Source organism: Chionomys nivalis, chromosome 7, assembly GCF_950005125.1.
Source record: "Chionomys nivalis chromosome 7, mChiNiv1.1, whole genome shotgun sequence".
In the NCBI taxonomy this organism is placed as follows: Eukaryota; Metazoa; Chordata; class Mammalia; order Rodentia; family Cricetidae; genus Chionomys; species Chionomys nivalis.
The window spans coordinates 78,755,464-78,769,071 of record NC_080092.1 but is presented as its reverse complement, the minus strand read 5'-3'; the positions used below and the strand labels follow the sequence as shown (position 1 = coordinate 78,769,071).

Sequence of the window (13,608 nt, the reverse complement as noted above, 5' to 3'; positions counted from 1 at the left end):
AACCTCAGTACTGCTACCTCGAAACAGTTTGTAAACTAAATTATTAGTGTACATTGATAATATACACCAAATCGCCATGTGGTAACAGGATTCTGAGCTGTTCTCATAAATAAGGACCCTATCGCTTACCAGACTCATACAGTAAGAGACCAGAAGGACTCATGTTTGCAGGGTCTGGTTCTCTCAACTGGAGAAAGGGGACCAAATGTATAACGCAGTTCAGCTCCAAAACCAACTGCCTGGATTCAAAATGGAGGACGCATGACTTAATAATATCCATCACAAGCTAAACCGATGAGTAGGACCGCCAGGTTAGTGTCTAAATAAGGAAAAGGACAGTCTGCCACTGTCCTTTAGTCCACTTTAACCCCCAGCCTGACCTCAGGCTGGTCTTCTCCCACTCCCCCCAGGTGCTAAGATTACAAGTGTGCACCACCATACCCTGCTTGGGACAACTTTCTTACAGGGTCTCATGTAAACTAAGCTGTCCTGGCTGTGAGAAGAGCAGTAATAACTGGATGTTCAGCATGAACAGATGTCTGGGACAGTAGACATCTTACGAGAGGAACTGTGAGAGAAGGGACATCTTTGCCCATCACTCTAGTCACACAAGAACCAAGGGGTTCATGCTACAATGAGGGTTTTCAAACACCCAGAAAAAGATGTGTGTAGAAGACATAGTTAAACAGATCTGGACCTCATTTGTCTGGATTGTTAGCCAGGAGAAATGATGTATCAGATGTTGAGGACATGTGAACTTTGTAATTTGCCATTTATGTAGAGAAGGACTCAGGACAAAGGAGCGAAACATATAACTGTCCTCTGACACAAATGGATTGAGTCCCTTATTAAGAGGGGGAAGTAATATGTCATTCTATTTTATTTAAGAATAAGATTCTTTTCTAACCTTTCATATATGTAAGTAGAATTATTTAATGTTTGTTTCCCAACAAATCTAATAAATTGAGGCAAAGTTCAAAAATTAACGGCCACAATAGTTTATTTACAATTGAACTCTTTATAAGATATTTACAAGACAGCCGACTTTACACATCAGAAATGGTATCAAAAGTATGAATTACAGCACAGACAACGATATGAAATGGGCATAAAACAACGCTGAAGTGGAGAGACAAGCATTTCTCTTTTAATTTATTAACACTAGCTTAAACTTTGTTAAAGAAAGAAATAAGGAACTATGTTTTAGAAGAACTGCAGGGCCTTTCTTTCTGCTGAAGACTGAATTTCACAGTGCTGGATCCCATGCAGGGAAAAATAAGACTAATTTCCCCCACATTTGTAACACACTGTAATTTCACTCCTGGAACTTTGCTTCAACCTCCTTCTCAACAAACCTCAACATACCCAAACCAAAGGAAATGTAGGAGAGGACATCAAAAATAGCAGGCCCTCAGGGGAAGGAGAACCAAAGCAATAGAATCCACTTATGTCCTGCCAGATAGCACCTCATGGATTCCTCTCAGTCTAGCCAAAACAGGATCTGAGGACTCCTCTGTGAGAGGCTAGGTCACTAACCCATACCCAAAGTAGGAATCTGACAAATCACGGTAGCAAGAGGAAACTGAGAGGGATCAGAAACAAAGAAAAGAGGCAACTGCTTGAGGTTATTCCTTTGGGAGGAGCACATTGTAAGGAAACATAACATAGGTCAGGGTAGGAGCACTAACCAGTTTGCCTCATTAAAAAAAACAAAAAACAGAAACACAAAAATCTGGCCCAATTTTTTAGATATATCCTCATCCTCAAGGTGTGAGATGAAAGCCTCTGTGGAACAAGTCCTCTCTCTCTCCACATCCTTGCCGCAATAGTTTACAGCAGCTTCCATTACAGAGAGACCACACTCCTAAGCAGATGGGGTTACAGGTGAAAACCCACAGCCACACACAAACACACACAAAAGAGAATTGAGAGCAGCAAGATCATCCAAGAATACTACATGTACTGCTGGAATAATTCCTTTCAAAATCAAACCCAGGGAGCACAGATAACATCTCAAAAAAAACAGTGGGAGGCCCCTGAGGAACTTTTCTTCTCTTCCCACAATGGCAGTCCCATTCTCTCCCGCTCAGCTGACGGGCCAGCCACACACCCTCCATACCTTGGCTTCTCCTCTAAAAGTGCTAATAATCCGGGGACATACTCTCTTCAAGGATAAAAGCCCCTACCTCCTAGGAGATTAGACCCCTACTTGTTTTTATACAATAGTCCTGAAGACTAATGAAAGGCAATTCCTATATATATATATATGTATAAGACCAGAGGTCTCGGCTCTATTTTCCTTCCAGATAGTTAACAGGGATCTTACACTGAGACCAAAGTGGCCTAGGAGTGCTGTCCTGATTTTTTTTTCTTTTGGTAACAAAACAAGGGCAGGAGATAGTAATCAAGATGGTACATGTATAAATCTATTTTTTACAAAACAAACAGAGGTTCATTAGGTACAACTCTTTGTTTCAAGATGTAGACATTTGCCAGTCAAAGGAAGCATATCTTTCCATACCCTCCCCCAACCCGCCCCAAATTTTCTCCCTCACCCCCACACGTGTGGCTAATAGGATGAAACCCCACTAAGGAATATTGAGAAGTGATGTGACGTAAGGACACCTGTACAAACTCTGGCGTGCCATCCCCAAATGACAACGTTTCTGTTTAGCACTGGACCTAGTTGGAAACTTACATCCCTGATCTCTTTTTCTAAACATTTTCTTTTTTGAGGGATGGGGAAAGAACTTCAGTTACCCATTAATTAAAAAAGTGCTCATCCACACACCTCTTTCCACCTCCTTTATCACAGCCTAGTTTTGAGAGAACCAACTTTCACACAATAGTCTTAATCCTCTATGAGGGTGACTTGCTTCATCTGTTATTCCTCCTTGGGTCCTAAAGCTTATGGTAAGGTCTCTTTGTTTATTTTAGTGTAAAATCTACTACACCCAAACTGTTCAAAAGGTGCACCAGGGAAGCACAGGTCAGGGCAGGCACGGCTCCTACAAGACCGGGGTCACTCCATCTTCAACATGGCTAATGAAGAGCCCTCGTACCCCTTTAACATAGGCAAGTGAGCAGAAGTGGCTCCTAAAACTCCCAAATCTACCGTCCTATATGATAAGTGCATGAGCTCATTTCCCCAAAGAGGAAAAGGAAGTCCCAATAACTCTCCGTAATTCAAAATAAGCCCAATGCAAGAGGTTTCTTTTGTTTGTTTTGTGAAGTCAGGGTGACGAAAACCAAACTAAAATGTAGGAGTATGGAAAGGCATTACCAGTGAGTAACACACATGAGGACATAGGTCACACATACAGGTCTCGGCCATTCTCTTGGAATGGCATGCTACAACTATCTGAAGACAGGGTTCTTGCCAGCACAGCTACTTCCTACACGTCCGGTGAGGTGTTTGCTTCTTCTGGATCTCCAACCTGCAACGGCTTCGTTCATCCAACCAGGGTAGCTCAAAGTTCCTGGCAAAAAAGAAAAAAAAAAAAGAGGACAGCAAAGTGAGAAGGTGGCATCAAAGCCTAGCAATGGTTAGTTGACCACTCAAGTGGCAAATCATCTACTTCTGACTTAAAAAGCATTCTACTTCCTGGCTTGTCAGTCAGGTCCCCATTTTATCTAGGCTTCCATGGAGTTTGAAAAGGAGGAATAAACTATTTGAAAAGGGAGAAACGAAAAAAAAAAAAAACTCTATACTTACTGTGGAGTTAATTTTGGTAATGGTCGTCCAAATGCTACAACAGGCAAGAAGGGGGTAATCATCAAACTTTCCACTATGGAAGAAAATCATGAAACCTTGTTAGCAAGAGGTCAGAAATGTGTAACAAAACCTTCACCACTTCCAAAGCATAGCTTACTCATCAGAACAAGCTGTGCTGAGATTTGTACCCTTTTTCCCTTGAAAAGCCTACATTTGTAAATTTGTTCACTTTATTTTGTGTTTATGAGTAGGGCTTTGTATGTATATGTGAGTGCAGTGCCCTCTGAGATCAGAAGAGGGCATCAGTCCCCTGCAACTGAAGTTACAAGCAGTTCTGAGACACCCAATTTGAGTGCTGGAAACCAAACTCTGGTCTCTCCAAGAACAGAAGCACTCTTAACCACTAAGGCATCTTTCCAGCCCCAAAGTCTACATTTTTAGATACAACTTACCGTCATCTGGCTCAGGGAAAAATGAGGTAACCTCAGGCTCAGATTCCTGAATTCCTTTCTTTTTATACATTCTGAGCTGCAGTCGCTGTAAAATTCTTTGTTCCCTGATCCTCTGAATATCCCATCTGGGGAAAACCAGACAAAAAGAAACAAACCCAGCATTACTACTTAGCTAGAAATTGTCCTACAAAAGCCATTCACTCTCCGATGCCAGAAGACCCTTACTTAACTCCTCTCCCGGGGTCAAGTGACTGACTACAGATTATGTGCTGGTGTTCCACACAAAACAGCACTGAGGGAGGGCATCTGAGGAAGGCCAACACGTGTGTCTGCCTGTTAGGACAACCGCCCCACAGGAATGTTACATGCCCTAAGACTCTCCCCGATATGGAAGTCTCAGTTCTGGGGCTCAGATGTTCCCAGGATGGGGGGTCTAGTCCTTACCTTTTTCTTCTCTTCTCATCTAGCTCCAGTTTTGCATGCCTCTTTGAAAACACACTGTCGTCTAGGTTCTGGAAGAGGAACAGCAGGGGTAAGCTCCTTATGACCATGTTGGAATAACTCAGTTTTCAGGAGAATAGCATTTTTCACCTTCAGGTTCTAAAAATATCTGTGTTCCATACATTATAAACCTTCTGGCTAAAGAATCAATAAAAGAAACTCCTGTCCTTACCCTGATTCTTTCTGAAATTCCAAATTTCAAATTTAATCCCCATAACTTTCCAGGATAAGTCATGCCAATTGCCTGTGTGAGGGCCACAAACTCTCCCTACCTCTATACCTTTTAAGAGTCTGAAATCAAAATAACCTTTTTTCAATAATTAAGTAAGTTTGGAACATAGGATTGTGTTGCTAAGTGGCACAGCCTAACTTCTGTACTCAGTATGGAATCTACCTTAGTTTGGAACACCATCTCAATACTGATTTTGAAAAATGACTTAATTACTCTAGAACCGACTTTTCTCATCCATAAGATGAAAAGCATAGAGTAAAGAACCTCAAGTTCCTTTCTGGTCTTAAGAGTAGCTAAGTAGGGCTGGAAAGATGGCTCAGAGGTTAAGAGCATTGCCTGCTCTTCCAAAGGTCCTAAGTTCAATTCCCAGCAACCACATGGTGGCTCACAACCATCTGTAATGAGGTCTGGTGCCCTCTTCTGGTCTTCAGGCATACATGCAGACAGGACATTGTATACATAATAAATAAATAAATTAAAAAAAAAAAAAAGAGTACCAAGTGATTTAGCTGGGACTATAGGTGCCGACCACAAGGGCCAGTTGTACACCCTATATTCTATTGTTTCCAATTCTCTTCATTAACAGTTCTTGGTACTTACCTCCAAAATGTCTGAAGGATTTGGGTCCCTTAGAGGCTCTACTGAGTGGTCCCTCCAAGAAGGAACTGAAAAAAATAAAGAAAAAGAAAAGAAAAAGAGGAGGGGTGGAACCACCCTTAAATCCAAAGTCACACAACTATACAACTATTCACTAGGACAAGCAGTCTCTCCCCAGATAAGACAGTTACCAAGTGATAGGAATCCATTCTATGGCCTCACCCAAAGCCATAGTCAGTGTCCTCGCTATGGTATAAAAGAACCTAAAATGCCATTGCAGTCTGTCAAACTCAGGACCTAAGCCAATACCTGACAATTCATATAATGGATGCTACTGAAGTTCCTGAAAAGCAACTGAAACGCGTTGTCATCTGGACGCCTACGATAGTGTCAGCAAACACCAAGGACTTTCGCTCTTCCACGTCCAACAGACGGAGAATGGAGCTCCCAACCAGCCACCATCCCACCAATTCCCACCCAGGCCCAGCCGGCAATTCCTAATCTACTCACCAGCCAAGACTGAAGTTTCGCCTGCAACACTTGATGGCATCAGACACCCTAAATAATGCAGGAAAGAAGAATCATCTCAGTGTAAAAAGAAAAAAGCCCATACCCAGAGCGGAGGAGAGGAGCGTCACTCATGTTCTCACTAGGAGGCCATTTTGGTTTTTGAGCTGTTCTTTTGAGAATTTCTCTCTGGGGAAGGGGAAGAGGGAACAATAGACAAAAGAAAAGAAAATAAGCCCACCACTTTTTTTTTTACACTGAGACGACTTCTTTTCTTCATTATTTAGGGTGGTTTCCCTGCAACAGTTGATGGCCAAGGATATCAAACCTTAAACTCAGAACATGGCAGGTGAGTAAAAGTTGACCCTATTTTTCAAATAAATAGATCAGTGTTCTCAGAACTTACATATGTAGTCTTCTTAAACAGTGTCCTCCTCCCTCCACACAAACTACCTTGCTGGTGCAGCCTGAACAACATGCACAAAGACTTTGGCTTTCTTAGGATAAGTCATTGAGACTTCCACTTGAGATAGGGGCATCATAAGATAAGGGTTCACACATTGATGCGTAACTCAGGCTCCTCAAGAGACTGGGATCTCCCAATCACACTCCCTCATGTTGTTATGCCCACAATCTCAGATGTGTTTGGGACTTGTTCTACTAGAGTAGACAGGGTTTTCAAAAACAGCCAGTCACACAGAAGAACTCCAGACCAAGCCATTTCCTAATTCCGGATGGGAAGTTGCTTCACGGTTTCTCCTAAATTGTTACACAGCATTGCTGTAGCAGCAAAATTTAACTATTAAGATGAACCTGTTCAACTGACTAAAACAACAAAAGTATCTGAATCTAGAGCAGAAGCCTGATCTGTCTCGTGTACTCAAGTGTGAGGCCTAATGGAGGTTAGGTCATTCATCTGTCTTCCCCACAACAGCCAAACAAAGCCTGGAGACTGCTCACACCTTGTCTGGAAGGGATTCCCATCCCCATTCCTGATACAGTAAGGCACAGGGTAGAAACTTAGGTCTGAGGCTCTACCTAAGAAAGGTTTCCCCACCATTACCCAAGAGCACCCACAATAACTATCGTAGACTAATATGACACAATTGAAGACACATCACAGTTACTGGTTCATATAAAAGGTGAGGATCATCTCTGGTGGAAGCCATTAAGAAAATAAACAGGAATAAAGACCAAGTTCCCAAACCCCACCCCCTCCCCAAGCAGCTCAGATATCCCAAGATAGTCCTTATTGTTTGAAAAATAGTTTGTAGACCATTTTATTTAAATATATGAACAACCAATGGGCTACTGCAATCCACGTCAACTCTTTGCATCTCAGAACCTTGTGAAGTGTAGTAAGGTAAATAAGACTGTTGGCCTTTGGCAGATCCCTCCTGCCCACAGACCAGGACATAGAGATACAGATAAATGTTTGTGTAGTTAGAGAGCGGAGGCCCAGGTGAAATTCCCCACCCCAAGCTGACTCCCCAATCAAAAATTACCATTGGCCCCTGAGAACACCCAAAGACCACCCTCCCAGGTTTCACACAACATCAATGCAGGAACAGTCGTGCACGGCAAAGTGTAAGTTCTATGCATTTCACAGCACAGAAAACCCTTCTTTCAGAGGGCATGCAAGTTGCCGGAGATTACACCCCCAAGTCTGGTGCTCTTGTGATGAGCAACTTACTGGCAAACACATCTCCCAGTGTTGTAAGCAGACACATACATTGAGCACATTTTGCTGTAATTCCATCTATTTGCAATGCCTGCACAGTGTCTGTCTCTGGCTGTTAACTTACTCATTCTTGACAGAACTCTGCTTTATTGATTGCACTTTTTAAAAAATGCCAAAGGCATTTCACACTTGTTAGCTTGACCGCCACCACTAGGGTATAAGAGCAAGTGTTCTCTAGGCCTTACTTGCTACAGTCTCCTCCTTCTTTGGAGAGGATTCCCGTAATGGTAACGGTGATGGGGGAGGCTGGTGCCAACGACACAAATACATTTCTGTGGTGGAAAGGTACGGCAAATCTTCCATCTCACTTGAGAAGGTTTTCTCCTTGGGGTGGGCGCTGGGTCCCTTTTGGGGAGTGGAGAGTCTTGGTGGGGTATCCACTGAAGACCGGGGCTTTTCTGGGGTTTCTTGGCTCCTCAATTCACGTTTACAAACAGTTTCTGATAAGGAACCACAGGGTTCCTCTTTAATGGGAGAGTGCTTAGGAGTTTTTGTTTTGACTTTTGAAAATTCAGGAGCCAGCTTTTTAACAGGAGTCTTTCTTTCTGTATTTCCAAATGGGGTTTTCCTATTAGGTAGGAAAGAAAACGTTATAAAATTAATTGACTTTTGAATAAAATTTGAGATTAAAATAAAAGCAAGAGCAGTATCCAGGTACCTAAACATCTACTGTTCATTTGGAAGACAAGGGCTGTAAGTGTCATGCTTGAAAGTATACACAACAGGCCTTCGGTAAATAATAATCAAGCATCTATGTTTAAGAATATCTGAGTTGGGGGCTGGAGAGATGGCTCAGAGGTTGGGAGCACTGGCTGCTCTTCCAGAGGTCCTGAGTTCAATTCCCAGCAACCACATGGTGGCTCACAACCATCAATGATGAAATCTGGTGCCCTCTTCTGGTGTGCAGGCATACATGCAGGCAGAATGCTGTATACATAATAAATAAATCTTTAAAAAAAATAATATCTGAGTCAGGTGGTGGCAGCACACACTTTAATCCCAGCACTTGGGAGGCAGAGGCAGGCAGATCTCAGAATTTGAGGTCAGCTTGGTCTACAGAGCGGGTTCCAGGACAGCCAGGGCTACACGGAGAAACCCTGTCTAGAAAAAGAAGCATGTAACTCTCTACTCCCGACGAGAGTCAACAGGGTGACACTCTTTACCCATTCTCTTTAAGATATAGCTGCGTGTGTATTTAGTACTGTGACAAAAAAATGTTTTAAGACAATTTCTCAACATCACAGAAACGGGGGGGTGGGGGGGTGGGGGGGGTTGCCCAGGCTGGCCTTGAACTCACAACAATCCGCTTGCCTCAGTATCCTAAGTGCTGTGATTACAGGTGTGAGCCACCATGCCCTTAGCATAAGAGATTTCTCGATTCAGGCTATAGTTACTATAAAGCCATTCCTACCCACTCAGGCAAGAGCTCCTTTTCTTGTTCAGATAGTTGGAATAAAGTTATCAGCACACCTTTTGTGTCCCTTTCCACTCCGTCCACATGAGAAAGGCTTGGAAGGCAGAGCCTGGGATGTCTCACAAAGCTCCGGCTGGCGCTCCAGTTTAATTTTCTCAGACAACTCTATTTCCTCTCTCTCTTCAGTTTCATAGCCCTGAAACAGCTTGTGCCTTTCTTTCTCGTTATCCCTCTTTACCAACTGCATCCGCCTTTCCATACGTTCAATCCGAGCAAGGAGCTAAAAGAAAGCGACAAGATGCAGACTTACACACAGAAGTTAAACGTAAGTACTTAGCCCCATTTAAGACTCAGCAGTCTTCTGCATGTTGCCATGGACTTTACTTTGAATTGGCAGACATGAATCTGAATAGCTTTTCTTAAAACCAATAAAGGCAAAAGACACTTAATTGTAGGTGTTAGTCTGGATGGTAAGCGACATGGGGCAATTCTAAGCTCATTCTTCTGAAAGAAGATCCTCTTCACTGGGCGGGGCCAGTGTGCCCTTTAATAACAAGGCCTCTGCTACAGCTAGCCATGTGGCTCCAAGTCATTTTGAGAGTTCTCAAGTTAACCTTATATATGTTCTTCACTGTTGTATGTGATGCTAGGGATAGAACCAGGGCCTCTGAGCACCACTGAGCTACATTCCCAGCCCTATGTTCTTTTAAAGTGTCACAACGTTATCCAAATTCTATCTGTTCTATGTTCACTCCAGAACTCCAGACGTGATGGAATGTTCAAATAGGACAGTAAAAAGGAGTCAGGAGCACAGGGTGTTACTAGGGATAGCAGTATTACACCAAAATTTTCCGTGCGCATATCTGAGGGAGTACTTCTAAAATACACTACATTGGAAAGAATTATAATAGATAGATACCAGTAATATAATACCAACAAATATGACATAGATATACTTTGCATTTGAGCCAGCAAAAGTAACTTATCTAAATATTTATTAAAATTACTTTCATTCTAATTAAAGAGAACCACAAATATCAAACAAAATGGAAGTCTATTGTCATGAGAAACTTCCTATTAACTCAGTTTTGACAAAAAGGTGCTACTTACACCATACTATAAGAATTTTGCCTGCGTTTGACAGTGATATTAATGCTGCCTTTATTACATCCATTGCATAGATTTCAGAAGAGGCCAAACAATAACTGGAATAAGAGAAACAGACTTAAGCAATGCTAAGACCACTGCAGCACATAAGAGAAGCAGTGAAAGCTAAGTACTTTATCCTTAACTCACCCCACTTTCTCCTACCTTGAAAAGTCTATGAAGGGGACATTACTTCGGGAACTCAGCAAAAATCTCCACCATCAGCAGTGTCCCCCTAGTTAGCCATTCTCTCATGTCATCTTCTGTCCTGATTCACAGCCTTAGCATTATTTAACATTGTTTGTGGGTGACACAGTCTTGGTTTCTTCTTTACTGGTCTTTCTCCCCCCTCCCCCGATGGAAGGAAGGGTGTGATGTGCTGTAACTACAGGACCATCACACCCCTAGACTGCAGTGTCCTAGCTGAGCAGTGCCACCTCCATGTCGAGGAACTTCCACAATCCACACTGAGGAATTTCCACGAGACCTGCCCCATCTCCCTCACTCCACCTTGCAGAACGCAATCTCCAACCGGGGACTGATTCATTTAGAAAACAAACAGAATGAATAGCCATTCTGCTCCCATGCTCAGCCTTTGGTGCACACAGCACCAGGGTGAGAAGAGAGGAAAGAGGAGAGTGAGAAAGAGAGCTGCAGCCTGAACACAACTGTAGAAACCATGTTTATTTTTAGGCGGCTGAAAGGTATGCTGCACAGCAATACCCACCACACCAGTCTCCCTGCGTGTGAGGGAGTGTGCTTAACATGGAGGTGCCCAAGTGAGAACAAGCCTTAGAAGTACAAAGAAATAACAAACGACTTCTCCACTACCTAAAGATTCTAAAGTGGGTCTGGGAGGTGAAGGACTACTGAATACATTGAATAAGCTCATGTCTCAAAATCTTCAAGCTTATTCAAGAGACTTGGTCAGTGGGTCATGATTTATAACTCAGGTATCTATTTAAAAAAACTACCTGAAATCAAAGGCAGTGATTCTCATTTAGAAAACACCATTTAGGAAAGCTAAAATAGGACTCCATGTAACCCATCTTTTATCCTCTACCAGACCTACGACGACCCTCGTGTCTCAAGATGCTGCAGCACTGGCCGAAGCAACAGCTGTTATGTCCCCGTCCTCTACAGTGCATTTCCAGCGCAACAGCTCTTTAACCCCTTCTATGCAGGCGCCACATCTGCACCCCACCCTATCATTTTAACCCTTCATAAATCAGTCTTTGCCCACTCTAAACGGCTTTCCCACAAGTCTGGGACTGTCATTTTAAATTAACCCTTTGGCAACCGAAGCCTCCTCATCCACCACACACACACACACACACACACACACACACACACACACACACACACACTGAAGGCCGCCCTTTAACCCTTCCCTCCGACCCAACGGGTCAGTGAGCCAGGCTCCTAACCACCCAGCATCTAAAGCACTCCTTCGCTGGTGGCCAACTTCCTCTAACCCTAACCAAGCGGGGACCTCTGCCTCCTACAGCCCCCCTTCTCCCGAGCATGCGCACAACGCGCTCCCCATCCCTGATGCAGATTAACCCATCCCGTACCGTGTCTCTCTCGGACTTCAGCTCCTCGATTTCTTTTTCCTTGGCCTGCAGCTGCTGCTGCTGCTGCTCGATGAGGTCCAATTGCAGCAGAAGGATCTGTTTGAGGCAGGCGGCCTGACTGGAGGCTCCCGAGCCGCCGCCACCCCCGAGAGGGCTCTTCCTCATACTCTTCCATCTGCCCTCGCTGGCCGCCAGGGTCCCGGCAGTGGCGGTGGGCGCGAGGGGTGGCGGCCCGGGCAGAGGTAGTGGTGGGGGTCCCGCCGGGTCCGAGGCGGTGGCAGCCGGGGGAGCCGCCCCACCCTTGTCCCCAGCCCAGGGCGTAGGCTCTTTGGCCGCCGCCACGAGAGAGCCCGTCTGAATGGGCAGCACCGCCTGATACTTGGGCCGGGGGCTGCAGCCGGCGCCGGCTGCGACTGGCTCCCCGCCGATGCCGGCTTGTTTGGTAGCTGGGGGCGGACAGGGCAAGGGCACCGAACCGCCCCAGCTCTCTTCCTGCTGCCCGGGGGCCGCCCCGGCTGGGAGTAACAAACCCCGGCCCTTGCCGCCGCAGCCGGCTGGAGAGGGCGCGGGACTCCCGCCCTGGGAGGAGGCCAGCGGGGGCCCCGGCTCCTTGAGCTTACGATGCCGGGGAAGGAAGTGGGCTTCGGCCGCCCCGGACTCGTCCTCGGGCCCGCCCAGCGCCGCAGCCCGCTCGTAGTCCAGTCGCTGCTCGGGGTTGCCGCCGGCAGGAGCCGCGGCCGCCTTGAACACTGCGGATCTCATGGTCATAGTGGTCCGGAGCGGCGCGGGGGACCGAGACGGAGGAGGGGGTGGGGAAGGGGCGAGGTGCGGGGGGTCGAGGACGGAGGAGGGGGAGGGGAGTTTGGCGGGCTCGTCTTAGCACAGCGGCCGCAGGCCTCCGCTAACGCGGCTTCTCCGAGGCCCGGGCGCCATCCCGCCGGCGAGCGGAGAAGTGGAGGCCGCGGCAGAGGCCCGCCGCCGACCCATGGGGGCCTCGCCGCCGCCTCTGCTGCCGCCACCGTCGCCTTCGCCGCAGAGGCAGAAGCTCGCACCCAGCCGCCCCCGAGCTCATCCCCGGAGCTCGCTTCGGCCCCCCCTGGCCCGGCCGGGCCCGCCTCGTCTCCCCACCCCGCACCCCCCCTTCCCCGCCCCGGCCCCCCGCCCCGGAGCTCGCCTCAGCCGCCCCGAGCCTCCATTTCCCCCCCTCTCCGCTCCTCCTCAGGAGGGGGATGGGAGGGACGGGTCCGCCCAGAACCCTCCTACTCCGGGAGGGGGGTCTGCCGCCTCCCCCGGGGGTCTCCGCGGCTCCGGCTCCCCCTCCCCCACAGTCACCCCCAGCGCCTCAGCGTTTCCCTTTAAAAAAAACGGAGCCGCCGCCGCAGCCGCCGCTGACCGGAGCGCGCATGCGCCGAGAGGGCAGCGGGCGGGAGCGAACCGGGAGCCGAGAGGAGGGGAGGCGGGTAGCGCTATTGTGAAAGGGGCCGCGGCCACGAGGGGGAGGGGACCGGGGCGCGGGGGCCCACGAGGGGAGGCCGGGGACGAGGGCGAGCACGCTGGAGCGGGCGAAGGTGGGCCGGGGCGGGAAAGAAGGGCGAGGGCGGCCGCTGGTGGCTGGGGAATGCGGAGGATCCCCGAGAAAGCCAAGCGCGAGAGAAAGGGGTTGGGAGGAAGGAAGGAGGGACAGGCGCCCGCCCCTCGCGGTCGCCTACCGACCGCCCTGCTGAGCCTG

General features: G+C 47.1%; 1 protein-coding gene across 2 annotated transcripts; it reads right to left on the bottom strand.

Annotated features, from left to right (window-relative positions):
• Positions 1 to 988: 988 nt before the first annotated feature.
• Positions 989 to 13,270, bottom strand: Msl1 (MSL complex subunit 1). Of its 2 annotated transcripts, XM_057774492.1 has the most exons (9): positions 11,880 to 13,270; positions 9,216 to 9,439; positions 7,931 to 8,313; positions 6,008 to 6,055; positions 5,501 to 5,565; positions 4,612 to 4,679; positions 4,168 to 4,292; positions 3,716 to 3,788; positions 989 to 3,479 (listed from the first exon to the last, which is right to left on the bottom strand). In XM_057774492.1, the coding sequence occupies exons 1-9, from the start codon at positions 12,645 to 12,647 to the stop codon at positions 3,389 to 3,391; spliced, it is 1,845 nt and encodes a 614-aa protein (XP_057630475.1). In that variant the 5' UTR covers positions 12,648 to 13,270; the 3' UTR covers positions 989 to 3,388. The 2 variants fall into 2 exon arrangements, with proteins under 2 accessions (XP_057630475.1, XP_057630476.1); XM_057774493.1 differs by lacking the exon at positions 6,008 to 6,055.
• Positions 13,271 to 13,608: the final 338 nt, after the last annotated feature.

Bases quoted from the DNA above. Each gene is read 5' to 3' on its own strand.
- Msl1 (XM_057774492.1), bottom strand. From the start codon at position 12,647: ATGACCATGAGATCCGCAGTGTTCAAGGCGGCCGCGGCTCCTGCCGGC. The intron at 6,056-7,930 runs GTAAGGCCTAGA...TGCATTATTTAG, and splicing joins GAAGGAGGAGACTGTAGCAA to GGTGTCTGATGCCATCAAGT. The intron at 3,480-3,715 runs GTAAGTATAGAG...CTTTTTTGCCAG, and splicing joins TTACCAAAATTAACTCCACA to GAACTTTGAGCTACCCTGGT.